Raw genomic sequence first — 20,895 nt, 5'->3', positions numbered from 1 at the left:
CGTCCCCAGTTTCTCCCTAAGGTGGTATCAGCTTTTCACTTGAACCAACCTATTGTAGTGCCTGCGGCTACTAGTAACATGGAGGATTCCAAGTTGCTGGACGTAGTCAGGGCCTTGAAAATTTATGTTTCCAGGACGGCTGGAGTCAGGAAAACTGACTCGCTATTTATCCTGTATGCATCCAACAAACTGGGTGCTCCTGCTTCTAAGCAGACTATTGCTCGCTGGATTTGTAGCACAATTCAGCTGGCGCATTCTGCGGTTTGACTGCCGCATCCTAAATCAGTTAAAGCCCATTCTACAAGGAAGGTGGGCTCATCTTGGGCGGCTGCCCGAGGGGTCTCGGCTTTACAACTTTGCCGAGCTGCTACTTGGTCAGGGGCAAACACGTTTGCAAAATTCTACAAATTTGATACCCTGGCTAAGGAGGACCTTGAGTTCTCTCATTCGGTGCTGCAGAGTCATCCGCACTCTCCCGCCCGTTTGGGAGCTTTGGTATAATCCCCATGATCCTTTCGGAGTTCCCAGCATCCACTAGGACGTTAGAGAAAATAAGATTTTACTCACCGGTAAATCTATTTCTCGTAGTCCGTAGTGGATGCTGGGCGCCCGTCCCTAGTGCGGATTGTCTGCAATAATTGTACATAGTTATTGTTTAATAACGGGTTATTGTTATGAGCCATCTGTTGAGAGGCTCAGTTTTGTTTCATACTGTTAACTGGATATGGTATCACGTGTTGTACGGTGTGATTGGTGTGGCTGGTATGAGTCTTACCCGGGATTCAAAATCCTTCCTTATTGTGTCAGCTCTTCCGGGCACAGTATCCTAACTGAGGCTTGGAGGAGGGTCATAGTGGGAGGAGCCAGTGCACACCAGGTAGTCTAAAAGCTTTCTTTTAGTTGTGCCCAGACTCCTGCGGAGCCGCTATTCCCCATGGTCCTTTCAGAGTTCCCAGCATCCACTACGGACTACGAGAAATAGATTTACCGGTGAGTAAAATCTTATTTTAAATGTACAACTGTTCAGGCTGCACCAACCACTGATCGTGTGTCAGTTAAACCTCTATGAATTGCGTACACGTTGCATAAGCACACCATCACGCTGTATGCACAAAATAGCTACACGTGCGGTCTATACACTTTAACCCCTAACAGGAAAGGAAATGCGACACCAATTGTATATGCAATGTTGCAGGTCCAACCCGGCAACAATTATTTACTTAAAAGGGGGTTACAACAGAAATACAATAATACAAGAGAAGAAGCTACAACCAATGGATACATACGTTTGTTCGCCTGCGCAACCCGGATTCTGGTCCTCAGTCAATCTGAATAGATGACCTTCAGAGAAAGAGATTGAGGCCAGCCAGGAGGCTTGGTTTTATACAATGGTCCAAAGCATGAAACAAAGGAAACTGTAATCTCTTCATCCATAGGTTAAAGGGCTGGTCATTTACAGTACATGAGGGGTCATAGATCGGTTTGAATAGGTGTGCGATGCCTGTTCTAGGTGCACTTGCAGATGTCCTCCACTGGGTTCCCTCCGAATATCAAGAGTACAGTACATACAGTGTGATATTAATAATATATTCTTGCGCATATCTATGCACAGGAGCTTGCTACTTTCTGCAAACTGCCATCGGAATATTGCCCTTGAAATACTGTACAGCTGGATACCAAACAACAGCTCCTAACCTAATTCTGTCCCCTCATATCCTGTAAAGTTGGATATCTCTATTGTTCCCTTTCCAAAGTAAATGCAACTCGCTGGTGTGGTGCATGTAGTCTGTGTAAATTATGTACTATGTGGATTAAATATGGAATATGTCTTTATGGCTTGTCCATGCGAATGCGTATGCTACCGTATTTACTCATACCACGCGCTAACACGCAAGACCGCGTGAGCGATTATACATAACTTGCGAGTATGCGCACGCACGGCAGAACAAGCACCTGCACGGAGGCCATCTGTGTGGTGTTTGTACGTGATGCGTGTGGCTATAATATTTTCCACTTCGACAACAGGTTCTCTAGCTCAGTGGTTCTCAACCTCGGTCCTCAAGTACCCCCGACAGTTTGTTTTCCAGGTCTCCTTACAGGATTGCAAGTGTGTGGATGTGGGCCTGTGTTTGGGCTCCATAAAAGTCCAGATTTTGGCCTTGTCCATTTTCTTCCAGAAACTATTGGCTGTTCTCCCTGAGGTTCAGACTTTCTTGAAAGGGGTTCTGCACATCCAGCCTCCTTTTGTGCCTCCTACGGCACCTTGTGATCTTAATATGGTGCTGCAGTTCCTGCAGTTTCTTACTTGGAAGACGGTCACACTATTGGCATTGGCATCTGCTAGACGTGTGTCGGAATTGGGGGCATTGTCCTGCAAGAGCCCCTACTTGATTTTCCATGAAGATAGAGCTGAGCTCAGGACGCGTCAGCAATTTCTTCCGAAGGTTGTGTCGGCTTTTCATATCAACCAACCTATCCTTGGATGTTGTAAGGGCTTTGAAGATTTAAGTGAAGAGAACTTCTCGTCACAGAAAGTTGGACGCTCTGTTTGTCCTTTGTGATCCCAACAAGGTTGGGTGGCCTGCTTCTAAGCAGATGATTTCTCGCTGGATCAGGTGTACTATTCAGCATGCTTATTCTGCGGCAGGCTTGCCGTGCCAAAAATCCGTTAAGGTCCACTCTACTCGTAAAGTGGGTTCTTCCTGGGCGGCTGCCCGGGGTGTCTCGGCTTTACAACTTTGCCGAACAGCTACTTGGTCAGGATCGAACACGTTTGCTAAGTTCTACAAGTTCGATACTTTGGCCTCTGTGGACCTAACGTTTGGTCAATCGGTTCAGCAGGAGCCTCCGCGCTCTCCCTCCCGTACTGGGAGCTTTGGTACATCCCCATGGTACTAATGTGGACCCTAGCATCCTCTAGGACATAAGAGAAAATAGGATTTTAATTACCTACTAGTTAATCCTTTTCTCGTAGTCCGTAGAGGATGCTGGGCGCCCGGCCAGCGCTTCGTTTTCCTGCATTCCTTAGTTAAGTGCTGCATTGTTACTTGGTTAATTACTGTTGTTCAGCCGTTGCTGAATTGTTTCAAGCTGGTTAGCTTGGTTTTCTGTTATGTGTGAGCTGGTGTGGATCTCACCACTATCTTTGTTTTTCCTTCTCTCGAAGTATGTCTGTCTCCTCGGGCACAGTTTCTAGACTGAGTCTGGTAGGAGGGGCATTGAGGGAGGAGCCAGCCCACACTATTAAACTCTTAAAGTGCCAGTGGCTCCCAAGGGACTAATGTGGACCCCAGCATCTTCTACGGACTACGAGAATAGGATTTACCGGTAGGTAATTTAAAATCCTATTTTTGGTACTTACTGATAAATCGCTTTCTCTGAGTCCATAAGGGACGCTGGGCGCCCACCCTGAGATGTTCTTTTCCAGCAGTGTGGTTATACCACTTGTTCTACTAGTGGTTCCAGGTGGCTGGGGTCTTTTGAACCTGGTTGTAAGGTTTTCTTGCGTTACTATCATTTTGTTTTTTTCGTTTGAATGATTATTCTGCAAGCGGAAATTGCTCTATCTGTAAGGTGTTTGCCTTCAGTGTAACAGGTTTCTGGTTCTAACCCTGGGTGTGACTGCTAAGACCTATGTAAATCTACGATTTATGACCATCCTCTGTGTATATCTATGTATGTGTGTGTGTGTGTGTAATATATATATATATATATATATATATATTTCTATGTGTATACACACGCGCACACATGTTCCATGTATCTCAATGTGTTTCTGAGGTTCCTGTTTTCCGGAGATCTGTCTTTCTGGTTGTCCTGCTTACCTCCTCCGCTGTTGGTTGTATTGCGTCTCTCCTCGGCACAGTTTCTTAACTGGTCTGGGGAGCGGTATAGAGGGGGAGGAGTCAGTCACACAGATTAAAAGATTTTCTCTAGCATCCATAAGGGATATTGGGGAATATAGTACGATGGGGGTATAGATGGATCCAAAGGAGCCAGTACACTTTAAATTTTCTTCACTGGGTGTGGTAGCTCCTCCCCTCTATGCCCCCTCCCACAGGCAGTTTAGAAAAAAGTGCCCTCAAGAGAGGATGCACATCTCTGAGCTCCAGAGAGTTTTTTCTTCAATTTCTTTTTCATGTTTGTTATTTTCAGTATGCTGTTTAGGGTCAGTAACTTTATACCCCTTTCACATGGAGCAGAGAACCCGGGTTATTTGCTGGGGCAAGCCGCCACAGCCCGGGTCCTGGCACAGTGTGAAAGGTTGACCTGGGTCGTTCATCCTGGGTCTGTTACCCAGGTCACGACCAGGGTCAATCCTGGGTCCGACCCAGGTAGCATGTGGTGTGAAAGGCATGCCCGTGATTAGAAATAATGGTATCTCCAAGCGTCCAGTGTGAACGATGACAACCCGGATCCATCTGGTGGCCGGAAGGGGGAAAGTACTTCTGAAACCTACCTTCAACCGTGTTCAGTATTCCGGGACGGACACAGGTTGAAGCTAAGTTTCAATGTAAAAGGGGTATTAGTAAATTTGAACATTTAAATTTTCCTTAATTTATCATCCCTCATATCTTACATTAATCATTACAGTGAAGAAACCATGGACGTGTCTTTTACATGTGTCACTTCTATGTGTTTGCTGCATAGGTTGACATGAGCCTACAAATAAGCTTCCCTGCAGAAGTGCAACTGGCATGCACTAATAAGCATGAATAGAAACACCATAATTCTGCCTGCACTTCTTTTTTTTACGCTTGTGAATTGGATATCACTTAAGCGCAAGTTCAACAGATTGCTTGGTTTATTCTGACGTTCTTGAACACACTGGATTTTATATAGCAATTAAGACTAAAGGGTGCAAGTATATCAGTAGCCGTTATGGGTTATCCCTGTGCACATCGCTGCAGAACCCTTGTGCCACCACATGAATAAACAATAGTAATAAAAATGCCTCTTTCCAAATGTTGGGGTACAAGGGGTACAAATGTGATTATTGCGCTTATTATTCATGCAGGGTAAAAATAAAATACTGGGATTCTTTTATCTTTACATTGTGATTAAGCTAGGAATTCAGCCCCCTCCCCCCCCTTCCATCTTGACTGACTATGAATCTACGGTAACTGCACATTTTCAACTTTACACCCCGCATCACAATAATGTTTTGTCAAGGTTATAAATTGCATATTCTAATTGTATTTATCCTGATGCTGCACACGGATCTGTAATAACCCCCAGAGAGTAATATATTTTCTCTGCATGTGTTAAAAATCCAAACCTAATTGCAGAATGTATTTTGTCATCTTTCGGAACCCAGTGAAATAACTGTAAATGTGTTGTGTGTTCACATTTCTAATATATTCCTGTATGTTCTCAGGCTGCTAATATTATGGTCCGTGTTGTTGCATGCTGAGATATTTCCTGTCACGTGTGTAGTTTGGATCACTGAATGGCTGATTGGCCGCAGGTTCACAGACCCGTGACTGTCATATGCTTCCCTGGAGCGTAATAAAAGATAATTTGTACTTTCAGGATATCCATGGAATAGCAGCTGTTCTGGCCGAGGAGCTTTATCACAATGGTAAAATTATTTGTACTCTCCTTCCCCTGCCCCCCCCCCCTTCCCCCAGTGAGGGGTCTGGGACTCAAGGTCGACACCAATTGGTCGACACCTGAAATAGGTCGACATGAGTTTTCTCTGACGTCCTAAGTGGATGCTGGGGACTCCGTCAGGACCATGGGGAATAGCGGCTCCGCAGGAGACAGGGCACAAAACTAAAGCTTTAGGATCAGGTGGTGTGTACTGGCTCCTCCCCCTATGACCCTCCTCCAAGCCTCAGTTAGGTTTTTGTGCCCGTCCGAGCAGGGTGCAATCTAGGTGGCTCTCTTAAGGAGCTGCTTAGAAAAAGTTTTTAGGTTTTTTATTTTCAGTGAGTCCTGCTGGCAACAGGCTCACTGCATCGAGGGACTTAGGGGAGAGAAGTTCAACTCACCTGCGTGCAGGATGGATTGGCTTCTTAGGCTACTGGACACCATTAGCTCCAGAGGGAGTCGGAACACAGGTCTCACCCTGGGGTTCGTCCCGGAGCCGCGCCGCCGACCCCCCTTGCAGATGCTGAAGATTGAAGGTCCAGAAACCGGCGGCAGAAGGCTCTTCAGTCTTCTTGAAGGTAGCGCACAGCACTGCAGCTGTGCGCCATTGTTTGTCACACACTTCTCACCAACGGTCACGGAGGGTGCAGGGCGCTGCTGGGGGCGCCCTGGGCAGCAATGTAAATACCTTTTATGGCTAAAAAAATACATCACATATAGCCCTTGAGGCTATATGGATGTATTTAACCCCTGCCAGATATTACAAACTACGGGAGAAAAGCCCGCCGGAATAGGGGGCGGGGCTTATTCTCCTCAGCACACAGCGCCATTTTCCTGCTCAGCTCCGCTGTGAGGAAGGCTCCCAGGACTCTCCCCTGCACTGCACTACAGAAACAGGGTAAAACAGAGAGGGGGGGCACTTTTTTTGGCGATATTTTATATATTTAAGCTGCTATAAGGATACAACACTTATATAAGGTTGTTCCCATATATATTATAGCGCTTGGGTGTGTGCTGGCAAACTCTCCCTCTGTCTCCCCAAAGGGCTAGTGGGGTCCTGTCTTCGATAAGAGCATTCCCTGTGTGTCTGCTGTGTGTCGGTACGTGTGTGTCGACATGTATGAGGACGATGTTGGTGTGGAGGCAGAGCAATTGCCGGTAATGGTGATGTCACCCCCCAGGGAGTCGACACCGGAATGGATGGCTTTGTTTATGGAATTACGTGATAATGTCAGCACATTACAAAAATCAGTTGACGACATGAGACGGCCGGAAAACCAGTTGGTACCTGCCCAGGCGTCTCAGACACCGTCAGGGGCTGTAAAACGCCCTTTACCTCAGTCGGTCGACACAGACCCAGACACGGACACTGAATCTAGTGTCGACGGTGAAGAAACAAACGTATTTTCAAGTAGAGCCACACGTTATATGATCACGGCAATGAAGGAGGCTTTGCATATCTCTGATACTGCAAGTACCACAAAAAGGGGTATTATGTGGGGGGTGAAAAAAAACTACCTGTAGTTTTTCCTGAATCAGAGGAATTGAATGATGTATGTGATGAAGCGTGGGTTAACCCAGATAGAAAAGTGCTAATTTCAAAAAAGTTATTGGCATTATACCCTTTCCCGCCAGAGGTTAGGGCGCGCTGGGAAACACCCCCTAGGGTGGATAAGGCGCTCACACGCTTATCAAAACAAGTGGCGTTACCGTCTCCTGATACGGCCGCCCTCAAGGATCCAGCTGATAGGAGGCTGGAAACTACCCTAAAGAGTATATACACACATACTGGTGTTATACTGCGACCAGCCATCGCCTCAGCCTGGATGTGCAGTGCTGGGGTGGTCTGGTCGGATTCCCTGACTGAAAATATTGATACCCTGGATAGGGACAGTATTTTATTGACTATAGAGCAATTAAAGGATGCTTTTCTTTATATGCGAGATGTTCAGAGGGATATTTGCACTCTGGCATCGAGAGTAAGTGCGATGTCCATATCTGCCAGAAGAAGTTTATGGACGCGACAGTGGTCAGGTGATGCGGATTCCAAACGACATATGGAAGTATTGCCGTATAAAGGGGAGGAATTATTTGGCGTAGGTCTATCGGATCTGGTGGCCACGGCAACTGCCGGAAAATCCACCTTTTTACCTCAGACCACCTCCCAACAGAAAAAGACACCGTCTTTTCAGCCGCAGTCCTTTCGGTCCTATAAGAACAAGAGGGCAAAAGGACAGTCATATCTGCCCCGGGGCAGAGGAAGGGGTAAGAGAGGGCAGCAAGCAGCCCCTGCCCAGGAACAGAAGCCCTCCCATGGTTCTGCAAAGCCCTCAGCATGACGCTGGGGCTGTACAAGCGGACTCAGGAGCGGTGGGGGGTCGACTCAGGAATTTCAGCGCACAGTGGGCTTGCTCACAGGTGGACCCTTGGATCCTGCAGGTAGTATCTCAGGGTTACAGGTTGGAATTCGAGAAGTCTCCCCCTCGCCGGTTCCTAAAGTCTGCTTTGCCAACGTCTCCCTCAGACAGGGCGACGGTATTGGAAGCCATTCACAAGCTGTTTTCTCAGCAGGTGATAGTCAAGGTACCCCTCCTACAACAGGGAAAGGGGTATTATTCCACACTATTTGTGGTACCGAAGCCGGACGGCTCGGTAAGACCTATTCTAAATCTGAAATCTTTGAACCTGTACATACAAAAATTCAAGTTCAAGATGGAATCACTCAGAGCAGTGATAGCGAATCTGGAAGAAGGGGACTTTATGGTGTCCCTGGACATAAAGGATGCTTACCTGCATGTCCCAATTTGCCCTTCACATCAAGGGTACCTCAGGTTCGTGGTGCAAAACTGTCATTATCAGTTTCAGACGCTGCCGTTTGGATTGTCCACGGCACCTCTGGTCTTTACCAAGGTAATGGCCGAAATGATGATTCTTCTGCGAAGAAGAGGCGTATTAATTATCCCTTACTTGGACGATCTCCTGATAAGGGCAAGGTCCAGAGAACAGCTGGAGGACGGAGTAGCACTAACCCAAGTAGTGCTGCAACAACACGGGTGGATTCTGAATTTTCCAAAATCTCAGTTGACCCCGACAACACGTCTGCTGTTCCTGGGAATGATTCTGGACACGGTTCAGAAAAAGGTGTTTCTTCCGGAGGAGAAAGCCAAGGAGTTATCCGAACTTGTCAGGAACCTCCTAGAACCAGGAAAAGTGTCTGTGCATCAACGCACAAGAGTCCTGGGAAAGATGGTGGCTTCTTACGAAGCAATTCCATTCGGCAGATTCCACGCACAAACTTTTCAGTGGGATCTGCTGGACAAATGGTCCGGATCGCATCTGCAGATGCATCAGCGGATAACCTTATCGCCACGGACAAGGGTGTCTCTTCTGTGGTGGTTGCAGAGTGCTCATCTGTTAGAGGGCCGCAGATTCGGCATACAGGACTGGGTCCTGGTGACCACGGATGCCAGTCTGAGAGGCTGGGGAGCGGTCACACAGGGAAGAAACTTCCAGGGAGTATGGTCAAGCCTGGAGATGTCTCTTCATATAAATATACTGGAGCTAAGAGCAATTTACAATGCTCTAAGCCTGGCAAAACCCCTGCTTCAGGGTCAGCCGGTGTTGATCCAGTCGGACAACATCACGGCAGTCGCCCACGTAAACAGACAGGGCGGCACAAGAAGCAGGAGAGCAATGGCAGAAGCTGCAAGGATTCTTCGCTGGGTGGAAGATCATGTGATAGCACTGTCAGCAGTGTTCATTCCGGGAGTAGACAACTGGGAAGCAGACTTCCTCAGCAGACACGATCTACACCCGGGAGAGTGGGGACTTCATCCAGAAGTCTTCCACATGATTGTGAACCATTGGGAAAAACCAAAGGTGGATATGATGGCGTCTCGCCTCAACAAAAAACTGGACAGGTATTGCGCCAGGTCAAGAGACCCTCAGGCAATAGCTGTGGACGCTCTGGTAACACCGTGGGTGTACCAGTCAGTGTATGTGTTTCCTCCTCTGCCTCTCATACCCAAAGTACTGAGAATTATACGGCAAAGGGGAGTAAGAACGATACTCGTGGCTCCGGATTGGCCAAGAAGAACTTGGTACCCGGAACTTCAGGAGATGCTCACGGAAAATCCGTGGCCTCTACCTCTAAGACGGGACCTGATTCAGCAGGGACCGTGTCTATTCCAAGACTTACCGCGGCTGCGTTTGACGGCATGGCGGTTGAACGCCGAATTCTAAGGGAAAAAGGCATTCCAGAAGAGGTCATTCCTACACTGGTTAAAGCCAGGAAGGAGGTGACTGCACAACATTATCACCGCATTTGGAGAAAATATGTTGCGTGGTGTGAGGCCAGGAAGGCCCCCACGGAGGAATTTCAACTGGGTCGATTCCTACATTTCCTGCAAACAGGATTGTCTATGGGCCACAAATTGGGGTCCATTAAGGTTCAAATTTCGTCCCTGTCGATTTTCTTCCAGAAAGAATTGGCTTCAGTTCCTGAAGTCCAGACTTTTGTAAAAGGAGTACTACATATACAGCCCCCGGTTGTGCCCCCAGTGGCTCCGTGGGACCTGAATGTAGTTTTGGATTTTCTCAAATCCCATTGGTTTGAGCCACTCAAATCGGTGGATTTGAAATATCTTACATGGAAAGTAACCATGCTACTGGCCCTGGCTTCAGCCAGGAGAGTATCAGAATTGGCGGCTTTATCGTATAAGAGCCCATATCTGATTTTCCATTCGGACAGGGCAGAACTGCGGACGCGTCCTCAGTTTCTGCCTAAGGTGGTGTCAGCGTTTCACCTGAACCAGCCTATTGTGGTGCCTGCGGCTACTAGCGATTTGGAAGATTCCAAGTTGCTGGACGTTGTCAGGGCATTGAAAATATACATTTCAAGGACGGCTGGAGTCAGAAAATCTGACTCGCTGTTTATACTGTATGCACCCAACAAGCTGGGTGCTCCTGCTTCTAAGCAGATGATTGCTCGTTGGATTTGTAGCACAATTCAACTTGCACATTCTGTGGCAGGCCTGCCACAGCCTAAATCTGTCAAGGCCCATTCCACAAGGAAGGTGGGCTCATCCTGGGAGGCTGCCCGAGGGGTCTCGGCATTACAACTCTGCCGAGCAGCTACGTGGTCGGGGGAGAACACGTTTGTAAAATTCTACAAATTTGATACCCTGGCTAAAGAGGACCTGGAGTTCTCTCATTCGGTGCTGCAGAGTCATCCGCACTCTCCCGCCCGTTTGGGAGCTTTGGTATAATCCCCATGGTCCTGACGGAGTCCCCAGCATCCACTTAGGACGTCAGAGAAAATAAGATTTTACTTACCGATAAATCTATTTCTCGTAGTCCGTAGTGGATGCTGGGCGCCCATCCCAAGTGCGGATTGTCTGCAATACTTGTACATAGTTATTGTTACAAAAAAATCAGGTTGTTATTTGTTGTGAGCCGTCTGTTCAGAGGCTCCTACGTTTGTCATACTGTTAACTGGGTTTAGATCACAAGTTATACGGTGTGATTGGTGTGGCTGGTATGAGTCTTACCCGGGATTCAAAATCCTTCCTTATTATGTCAGCTCGTCCGGGCACAGTGTCCTAACTGAGGCTTGGAGGAGGGTCATAGGGGGAGGAGCCAGTACACACCACCTGATCCTAAAGCTTTAGTTTTGTGCCCTGTCTCCTGCGGAGCCGCTATTCCCCATGGTCCTGACGGAGTCCCCAGCATCCACTACGGACTACGAGAAATAGATTTATCGGTAAGTAAAATCTTATTTTTGGTGCCGTTTACTCCGTAAAGTGACTGGGAACCCCAATTGGTGCACCGTGTCCCCTCGCATGGCTCGCGTCGCTCGCCATGCTTCGGGTAAGGTGCCTCGCTGCGCTCAGCACAGGTTACCATTCCCAATTGTAGTCGACGTGGTTCGTAAAGTATGAAAAAGTAGAAAAAAAATGTGAAAAACTCATGTCGACCTTTTTCCATGTCGACCTTTTGTCCATGTCAGCCTATTTCAGGTGTCGACCTAAGTGGTCTCATCCTTATTGGTGTTGACCTTTTGTCCGGATACCCCCAGTGATAATCCGTATAAAAGTGACGATTTCTCTAATATAAAGTTGAGAGAATGTTCCAAAAGGGACTTGGGGTTTAGTGCCATGGTTGTGGTAGAATTATTATTATTAGAATTATTATTATTATTATTATTATTATTATTATTATTATTATTTTTTTTCTATTACGTCCTAGAGGATGCTGGAGACTCCGTAAGGACCATGGGGTATAGACGGGCTCCGCAGGAGATATGGGCACTTTAAAGAACTTTTAGTATAGGTGTGCACTGGCTCCTCCCTCTATGCCCCTCCTCCAGACCTCAGTTAGATTCTGTGCCCAGAGGAGAATGGGTGCTCTACAGGGGAGCTCTACTGAGTTTCTCTGATAAAAGAATTTTGTTAGGTTTTCTATTTTCAGGGAGCACTGCTGGCAACAGGCTCCCTGCAGCGTGGGACTGAGGGGAGAGAAGCAGACCTACTTAAATGATAGGCTCTGCTTCTTAGGCTACTGGACACCATTAGCTACAGAGGGATCGGAACGCAGGTCTCCCCCTGCCGTTCGTCTCAGAGCCGCGCCGCTGTCCTCCTCGCAGAGCCGGAAGATAGAAGCCGGGTGAGTATAGGAAGAAAGAAGACTTCTAAGGCGGCAGAAGACTTCAGATCTTCACTGAGGTAAGCCATTGCTCCCACACGTTACACACACGGCTGGCACTGATGGGTGCAGGGGGGGCGCCCTCGGCAGCAATATATACTTCTATTGTTGGCATGTTAGACACATATGGGCTGCGGAGTCAGTGAATATGTTTATCCCCCGCCATTAATTGTAAATTTGAGCGGGACCGAAGCCCGCCGCTAGAGGGGGCGGAGCTTGGTCGCACAGCACTAACCAGCGCCATTTTCTCCACAGTGTGCTGAAGAGAAGCTGTCTCCCCGGACTCTCCCCTGCAGAACGGTGATACAGGGTCTGAAAAAGAGGGGGGGGGGGGGGGGCACATTTTGGCGCAGTGAGTGTATTACACGATTGACATAATATAAAAGCGCTATATCTGGGAATTGTTTCCAGTGTCAATTGGCGCTGGGTGTGTGCTGGCATACTCTCTCTCTGTCTCTCCAAAGTGCCTTGTTGGGGACCTGTCCCCTTATAGATAGATCCCTGTGTGTGTGTTAGGGTGTCGGTACGCATGTGTCGACATGTCTGAAGCGGAAGGCTCATCCAAGGAGGGGGTGGAGCAGATGATTGTGGTGTCTCCGTCGGCAACGCCGACTCATGATTGGTATGATATGTAGAATATTTTAAATGCTAATGTGACCTTATTACATAAGAGAATGGACAAAGCTGAGTCCAAGGAAACGGCAGGGAGTCAATCCGCGGATTTGGCTGGGTCACAGGGCCCGTCAGGGTCTCAAAAGCGTCCCTTATCACAAATAGTAGACACTGATACCGACACGGATTCTGACTCCAGTGTCGACTATGATGAGGCAAGGTTGCACCCTAAGGTGACCAAAAGTATTCATTATATGATTATGGCAATAAAAGATGTTTTGCATATTACAGATGACCCCTCTGTTCCTGACACGAGGGTACACATGTTTAAGGGGAAGAAACCTGAGGTAACGTTCTCATGAACTGAACTAATTATTTGAAAAAGCTTGGGAAACTCCAGACAAAAAACTGCAGATTCCCAAGAGAATCCTTATGGCGTATCCTTTTCCTGCAAAGGACAGGGTACGTTGGGAATCCTCACCCAGGGTGGACAAGGCATTAACGCGTCTGTCCAAGAAGGTGGCGCTACCGTCTCCAGACACCGTGGCCCTTAAGGATCCTGCGGATCGTAGACAGGAGACTACCTTAAAGTCTATTTATGCACATACAGGGGCTTTACTCAGGCCGGCAATAGCATCGGCATGGGTCTGTAGCGCTGTTGCAGCATGGACAGATATCTTGTTGGCTGACATGGATACCATGGACAAGGATGCCATTGTCCTGACTTTAGGCCACATTAAGGACGCAGTCTTGTATATGAGAGACGCTCAAAGAGACGTGGGGCTGCTTGGTTCCAGAGCCAACGCCATGGCAGTTTCGGCAAGGCGAGCTCTGTGGACCCGCCAATAGTCGGGTGATGCCGACTCAAAAAAGCATCTGGAGGTTTTACCTTACAAGGGTGAAGTTTTGTTTGGGGATGGTCTCGCGGATCTGGTTTCCACAGCTACCGCGGGTAAATCTACATTTTTGCCTTTTGTTCCCCCACAGCAAAAGAAAACCCCACAATATCAGATGCAGTCCTTTCGGTCGCATAAGTCCAGAAGAGGTCGGGGCTCCTCTTTCCTCGCCAGAGGTAAGGGTAGAGGTAAGAGAACACCTGCTTCGGCTAGTTCCCAGGAGCAGAAGTCCTCCCCGGCTTCTGCTAAATCCACCGCATGACGCTGGGGCTCCACGGAGGGAGTCCGCACCGTTGGGGTCACGTCTTCGACTCTTCAGCCAGGTCTGGGTCCTATCAGGCGTGGATCCGTGGGCGTTGGAAATTGTATCCCAAGGTTACAAACTGGAGTTCGAAGAGGTGCCCCCTCGCCGATTTCTCAAGTCGGCTTTGCCAACTTCTTCCCCGGAGAGGGGAGTGGTGTTAGATGCAATTCAAAAGCTGTGTCAACAGCAAGTGATTGTCAAGGTTCCCCTAGGCCAACAGGGAAAAGGGTTCTATTCAACAATGTTTGTGGTCCCGAAGCCGGATAGTTCGGTCAGACCAATTTTGAATCTAAAATCACTAAACCTATACTTGAAAAAGTTCAAATTCAAGATGGAATCACTCCGGACTGTGATATCCAGTCTGGAAGCAGGGGATTTTATGGTGTCGCTGGACGTGAATGATGCCTACCTTCATGTCCCCATATTTCCTCTTCATCAAGAATACCTACGTTTCGTGGTACAGGACTGTCATTACCAGTTTCAGACGTTGCCGTTTAGGCTTTCCACGGCCCCAAGGATTTTCACCAAGGTAATGGCAGAAATGATGGTGCTCCTGCGCAAGCAGGGTGTCACAATTATCCCGTACTTGGACGATCTCCTGATAAAGGCGAGATCAAGGGATCAATTGCTGAAAAGCGTGTCACTCTCCCTGAGAGTGTTACATCAACACGGTTGGATTATCAAAGTCACAGTTGCTTCCAAAGACTCGACTATCATTCCTAGGCATGATTCTGGACACGGAACAGAAGAGGGTTTCTCTACCAATAGAAAAAGCCCAGGACATCCAGAACATGGTCAGGGACCTGCTAAAACCAAAAAGAGTGTTGGTGCATCAATGCACTCGAGTTCTGGGAAAAATGGTGGCAGCCTACGAGGCAATTCCCTTCGGCAGGTTGCATGCGAGGACATTTCAGTGGGACCTTCTCGACAAATGGTCGGGGTCCCATCTACACCTTCATCAAAAGATAAGCCTGTCCCCCAGGGCCAGGGTGTCTCTCCTGTGGTGGCTGCAGAGTGCTCACCTTCTAGAGGGTCGCAGGTTCGGCGTTCAAGACTGGGTTCTGGTGACCACGGACGCGAGCCTCCGAGGATGGGGAGCAGTCACAAAAGGAATAAATTTTCAGGGGATATGGTCAAGCCAGGAGGCTTGTCTACACATCAACGTACTGGAATTGAGGGCCATATACAACGGCCTACGACAAGCGGAGTATATTCTTCGCGACCTACCGGTTCTGATTCAATCAGACAACATCACAGCAGTGGCTCATGTAAACCACCAAGGCGGGACAAGGAGCAGAGTGGCAATGGCGGAAGCCACAAGAATTCTGCGATGGGCAGAAAGTCACGTAAGTGTTCTGTCAGCAGTCTTCATACCGGGAGTGGACAACTGGGAAGCAGACTTCCTCAGCAGACACGATCTCCATCCAGGAGAGTGGGGATTTCATCAAGAGGTCTTTGCAGAGATAGCAAGTCTTTGGGGACTTCCTCAAATAGACATGATGGCGTCACGCCTCAACAAAAAGCTTCGGAGGTATTGTGCCAGGTCAAGGGACCCTCAGGCAGTAGCGGTAGACGCCCTAGTGACACCATGGGTGTTTCAGTCGGTCTATGTGTTCCCTCCTCTTCCTCTCATCTCAAAAGTGTTGAGAATCATAAGACGAAACAGAGTACAAGCGATACTCGTGGTTCCAGATTGGCCTCGAAGGGCCTGGTATTCGGATGTTCAGGAAATGCTCACGGAAGATCCGTGGCCTCTTCCTCTCAGGAAAGACCTTGTTACAGCAGGGGCCTTGCTTGTTCCAAGAATTACCGCGGTTGCGTTTGACGGCATGGCGGTTGAACACCGAATCCTAGCAGAGCGAGGTATTCCGGAGGAAGTTATTCCTACTCTGATAAAGGCTAGGAAGGAGGTAACGGTGAAGCATGCTCCTACGGAAGATTTCCATCTGGGTCGTTTTCTCCACTTCCTACAGTCAGGAGTGGATATGGGCCTAAAATTAGGCTCCATTAAGGTACAGATTTCGGGCCTATATATATTTTTTCAAAAAAGAATTGGCTTCTCTCCCGGAAGTCCAAACTTTTGTGAAGGGAGTGCTGCACATCCAGCCTCCTTTTGTGCCACCAGTGGCGCCATGGGACCTTAACGTGGTGTTACAGTTCCTTAAGTCACACTGGTTTGAACCTCTTCAAATGGTGGAATTAAAATTTCTCACCTGGAAGGTGGTTATGTTATTAGCCTTGGCATCTGCACGGCGGGTGTCGGAGTTGGCGGCCTTGTCTCACAAGAGCCCCTACTTGATTTTTCATGTGGATAGAGCAGAGTTAAGGACTCGTCCTCAATTTCTGCCTAAGGTGGTCTCTTCTTTTCATTTGAACCAACCTATTGTGGTGCCTGTGGCTACGGGTGACTTGGAGGACTCCAAGTCCCTGGACGTGGTCAGGGCTTTGAAAATTTACGTAGCCAGGACAGCTAAGGTTAGGAAAACAGAGACTCTGTTTGTCCTGTATGCAGCCAACACGATTGGCGCGCCTGCTTCTAAACAGACTATTGCTCGCTGGATCTGTAACACGATTCAGCAGGCTCATTCTACGGCTGGATTGCCGGTACCTAATTCGGTAAAGGCCCATTCCACTAGGAAGGTGGGCTCTTCTTGGGCGGCTGCCTGAGGCGTCTCGGCATTGCAGTTGTGCCAAGCTGCTACTTGGTCAGGTTCAAACACTTTTGCTAAATTCTACAAGTTTGATACCCTGGCTGATGAGGACCTCGCGTTTGCTCAATCGGTGCTGCAGAGTCATCCGCACTCTCCCGCCCGGTTTGGAGCTTTGGTATAAACCCCATGGTCCTTACGGAGTCCCCAGCATCCTCTAGGACGTAAGAGAAAATAAGATTTTAAACCTACCGGTAAATCTTTTTCTCCTAGTCCGTAGAGGATGCTGGGCGCCCGTCCCAGTGCGGACTAAATCTGCAAGACTTGTATATAGTTGTTGCTTACATAAGGGTTATGTTACAGTTGGAATCGGTCTTTGACTGATACTGTTTTTTTCGTTCATACTGTTAACTGGTTGCGTATATTCTAAGTTATATGGTATGATTAGTGTGGGCTGGTATGAATCTTGCCCTTAGATTTACAAAATCTTTTCCTCATATTGTCCATCTCCTCTGGGCACAGTTTCTCTAACTGAGGTCTGGAGGAGGGGCATAGAGGTAGGAGCCAGTGCACACCCATACTAAAAGTTCTTTAGAGTGCCCATATCTCCTGCGGAGCCCGTCTGTACCCCATGGTCCTTACGGAGTCCCCAGCATCCTCTACGGACTAGGAGAAAAAGATTTACTGGTAGGTTTAAAATCTTATTTATTATTATTATTATTATTATTATTATTATTATTGTCCTTTATTTATATGGCGCCACATTGGCTCTGCAGCTCCCAATTACAGAGTAAACAAATAAGCCAAACATTACGACAGTGACTTACAATTCAATGCAATGTACAGTAGGACAAGTGCAGGGTATATAAACATAGCAGCGTCTGTAAACGGCACTGAAATAAGTATCAGGTTGGCAGAAAACCGAAGGATTTGGTGCCATCAAAGGGAGTATTGAAAAGCAGATAGGTTAAATAAGAGACGTAAAGGCACACGTGGGAAGAGGACCCTGCTCGTGAAAGCTTACATTCTAAAGGGTTGCTTTTTTGTTAAATCATATGGGCGAATGTTTTATTCAAACTGTATGCATGGTTGGTGTAATGGTTAGCGTTACTACCTCACAGCACTGAGATCATGGGTTCGATTCCCACCACAGCACTAACCTTGTGGAGTTTGTATATTCTCCCTGGGCTTGCGTGGGTTTCCTCCAGGTGCTACAGTTTCCTCCCACAGTCCAAAAATATTGTGATAGGTTAATTGGCTCCCAACAAAATGAACTCTAACATGAATGTGTGTGTATATGTGGTAGGGAATATAGATTGGGAGCTCTGCTGGGGCAGGGACTGATGTGATTGGCCAAAGTTTTTCTGTAAAGTGCTGCGGAATATGTGTGCGCTATATAAATAACTGCTAATAATAAATAGGAATAAAAATACGCATATCCCCTCAGGGAAGGTTCCAGAGCCCTATGCGCATATCTGACAAATGACTAAAGCTGCCCATCTTTATATGGTGGTGGACAGGGAGCTGGAAGAACAATTACAACCAGACAACCTCATTTTCAGTATTATTAAGATGAACTAATACAGAAGATAACTGGAATGGCTTGTTGTCTTGCCACATGATAATAGCACAAATTCATCAGAGCTAACTCACCTGGAGTCACCCCTAGGTTCTCCAAATAGCACTACAAGAACCAGCATGCCTTCCAAATGCTGGTCCCATCTGTGCCTCTCGGAACAGCAATATAAAATGGTAGCTGCTCAATTAATTTAATAATACCTCTCAGGTGCATGAAAGGGAGGGGTAATAAAAAAGTTTATCCCAGCACACCAAGCGGTATCAGCAATAATACTTGAACACTACATGATAATAGAATATTTATGGAAAGTCATTCCAGAATTTCCTATAAATGCTCGATTGGGTCCATATATGGTTACCAAGAAGGCCAGTATCCTATATAGATATTTGTATGACTGCCATGTACAATTGAAATATAGTTTACAGACTCCATTGCATATATAATATATGTTATATAAACTTACTTTAAGCTAACCCTGATTTCTTGTGATAGATCTAGCTTGACATCGCAAAATAATAAGTGTCCTGACATACTTGGTGGGATTCACTGGTGTGTCCAAATAATATTATCTCCTATATAATTGCCCAGATCTGTGACTCTGTGCCTGTGTGTATAACACTGGGCGTGGCTAGGAGCTCTCATTGGGTTAGTGGCAGGTCTATCACCACACCCAGTCCACAGCTGATTGGGCGAAAAACGCCCTCCCACACAGGTTACATCCAATGGGAGGCTCTGCCCTTTGGCTGCTGTGTTTTTCCGGAGCAGGATTAACAATGGGGCTGATGGAGCTGCAGTTCCAGGTCCACACCCCAAAATAGGCCCACTGCATCTGCAGCAAAATACCCTCCAACAATTTACACATAAACATCGCTACAAATTTGAAAAGGGGGCATGGCCACGGGTAAAGTGGCGTGGCCATGCCCCTTTTCCTATACTTTCAATGGGAGTTTGGAGAGCCAAAAATCGGTACAGACCATAAGGGACTGTACCTGCCTTAAAGGTACAGGTGGAGGGTATGCCACTGCATCTGCAGCAAGTCTCTGCGCTGTAGATAGGGGAAAAAAAATCCTTTCACTGCAGTGTCCTATGGGGGTCATTCTGACCCGTTCACACGCTGCACTTTTCGCAGGCGTGCAAACGGGTCAGAACTGCGCATGCACAGGTGCGTCACTGCCTGGCGTTGGCCTTCACTGGGCAGCAACGAGAATTACAAAGAAAGCGTTTGCAGCGACGAACGCAAGAAGATAGACAGGAAGAGGTCGCTTTCAGGGAGTGTCCGTCCGAACGCAGGTGTGCCCAGCCATTTCCAGGGAGGGATCCTGATGTCAGCTCAGTCTTGGATGATCACAGCGGGTGAGTAAGTCCTGAGCTATGCAGACACTGCAAAAACTTTTGTTTGTGCAGCCCTGCACAGCGATTCCCCCCTCCCCTGTAGGTGGCGACTACCTGATCGCAGCAGTGCTAAAAGTAGCCTGCTAGCGATCAGGTCGGAATGACCCCCTATGTCCTGCTGCCAGTCCACCTGCCCCTTCCGGCATTAACAATTCCCACTCCTAGCCGCGGCGCAGGTGGAACAAAAGCTGCTGCGGCCACCGGCATAGATGTGTATGAAAGCGGCGCAGTGGAATGCTTTCAGAGCCCTCCGTGTGCTGCACAGTCTCTGAGCCCCGAAGCCTCCTCTGCGCGTGATGTCACAGAAGTGCCTCCAAGCCACAGCCGCGCCCAGATACCCTGAGGCCCTGACTCCGCAACACAGCACCTGGGCTGCCGGCCTGGAAGCCCCGAGATGGCTAATGTAATCGATAGAGTGGGTGATATCGCGGAGGGTAATGTCTGGATGCAGAATCAATGTAAAAGGTGACAGTGCTGTGCAATGCCGTGGGTGTGCAGTGCAGTGGGTGTACATTAATTTAGCGAGTCAGTCAGTTCTGCCAGCCAGTCCCTAGCAGCACTTAGCGCCGAAGCATTCCGGCGCTAAGGGCTGCTGGGAGCTGTAATTTATTGGGTGCATATTCTTCCCTGTAATGCGACGCATTGGGACACCGGCGCTAACAATAGTGACTGGCTGCTGTGCAAGTCTCCTGGGAGAGCCACTGCCAAAGGGAGGACAGCAGCTTAGCTGCTTCCAGGAGGAGCAGGAAAAGCATTACCCGCCCCTCCCCCACTCGCAGTACCTCCGGGCCCCATTCGCGGCACCCCCACATCCCCCCTCCTCCACCTTCGGTGGCTCCATACCTCCTCCCCCACCCACGACAACTCCGCACCCGCCCCTTCCCCACCCGCAGCACCACCACACCTGCCTCTCCCCCATCCACGGCACACCTAGACCCCTCCCCCATCCGCGGCACCCCCAAACCCCCTCCCCGTCTGCGTCTCCCCCCGCACACACCACTCCCCCAACCACAGCACCTACTAGGTGATTCATCAGTCCCTGCCTGCACTGTTCACGCTGTTGCAAGGGGCTACGACCCCTTAACCATCGCACGCCCTTTGTCAGTGCAATATTTAACCACTCACACAATTATGATTGAAGGTAATACTCCATATAATACAAATATTGCA

General features: G+C 48.2%; 1 protein-coding gene across 5 annotated transcripts in view; it reads left to right on the top strand.

Moving 5' to 3' along the window:
- NISCH (nischarin) overlaps positions 1–20,895 on the top strand; it is a 306,900-nt gene that overhangs the window by 53,471 nt on the left and 232,534 nt on the right. For 4 of the 5 annotated variants that reach the window (XR_010186909.1, XM_063940634.1, XM_063940636.1 and 1 more), the window contains exon 4: positions 5,533–5,581. The exons of the other annotated variant lie outside the window; for it this stretch is intronic. Coding sequence is in view for 3 of the 4 variants with exons in the window: in XM_063940634.1 (XP_063796704.1) it covers positions 5,533–5,581 (49 nt within the window). In the remaining variant the exon portion in view is untranslated. The remainder of the gene's footprint in view (positions 1–5,532; positions 5,582–20,895) is intronic. 5 annotated transcript variants of the gene reach the window in all.

This window comes from Pseudophryne corroboree, chromosome 9 (genome assembly GCF_028390025.1).
Source record: "Pseudophryne corroboree isolate aPseCor3 chromosome 9, aPseCor3.hap2, whole genome shotgun sequence".
NCBI classification, from domain to species: domain Eukaryota; kingdom Metazoa; phylum Chordata; class Amphibia; order Anura; family Myobatrachidae; genus Pseudophryne; species Pseudophryne corroboree.
This window is presented reverse-complemented; position numbering and strand designations above follow the sequence as displayed.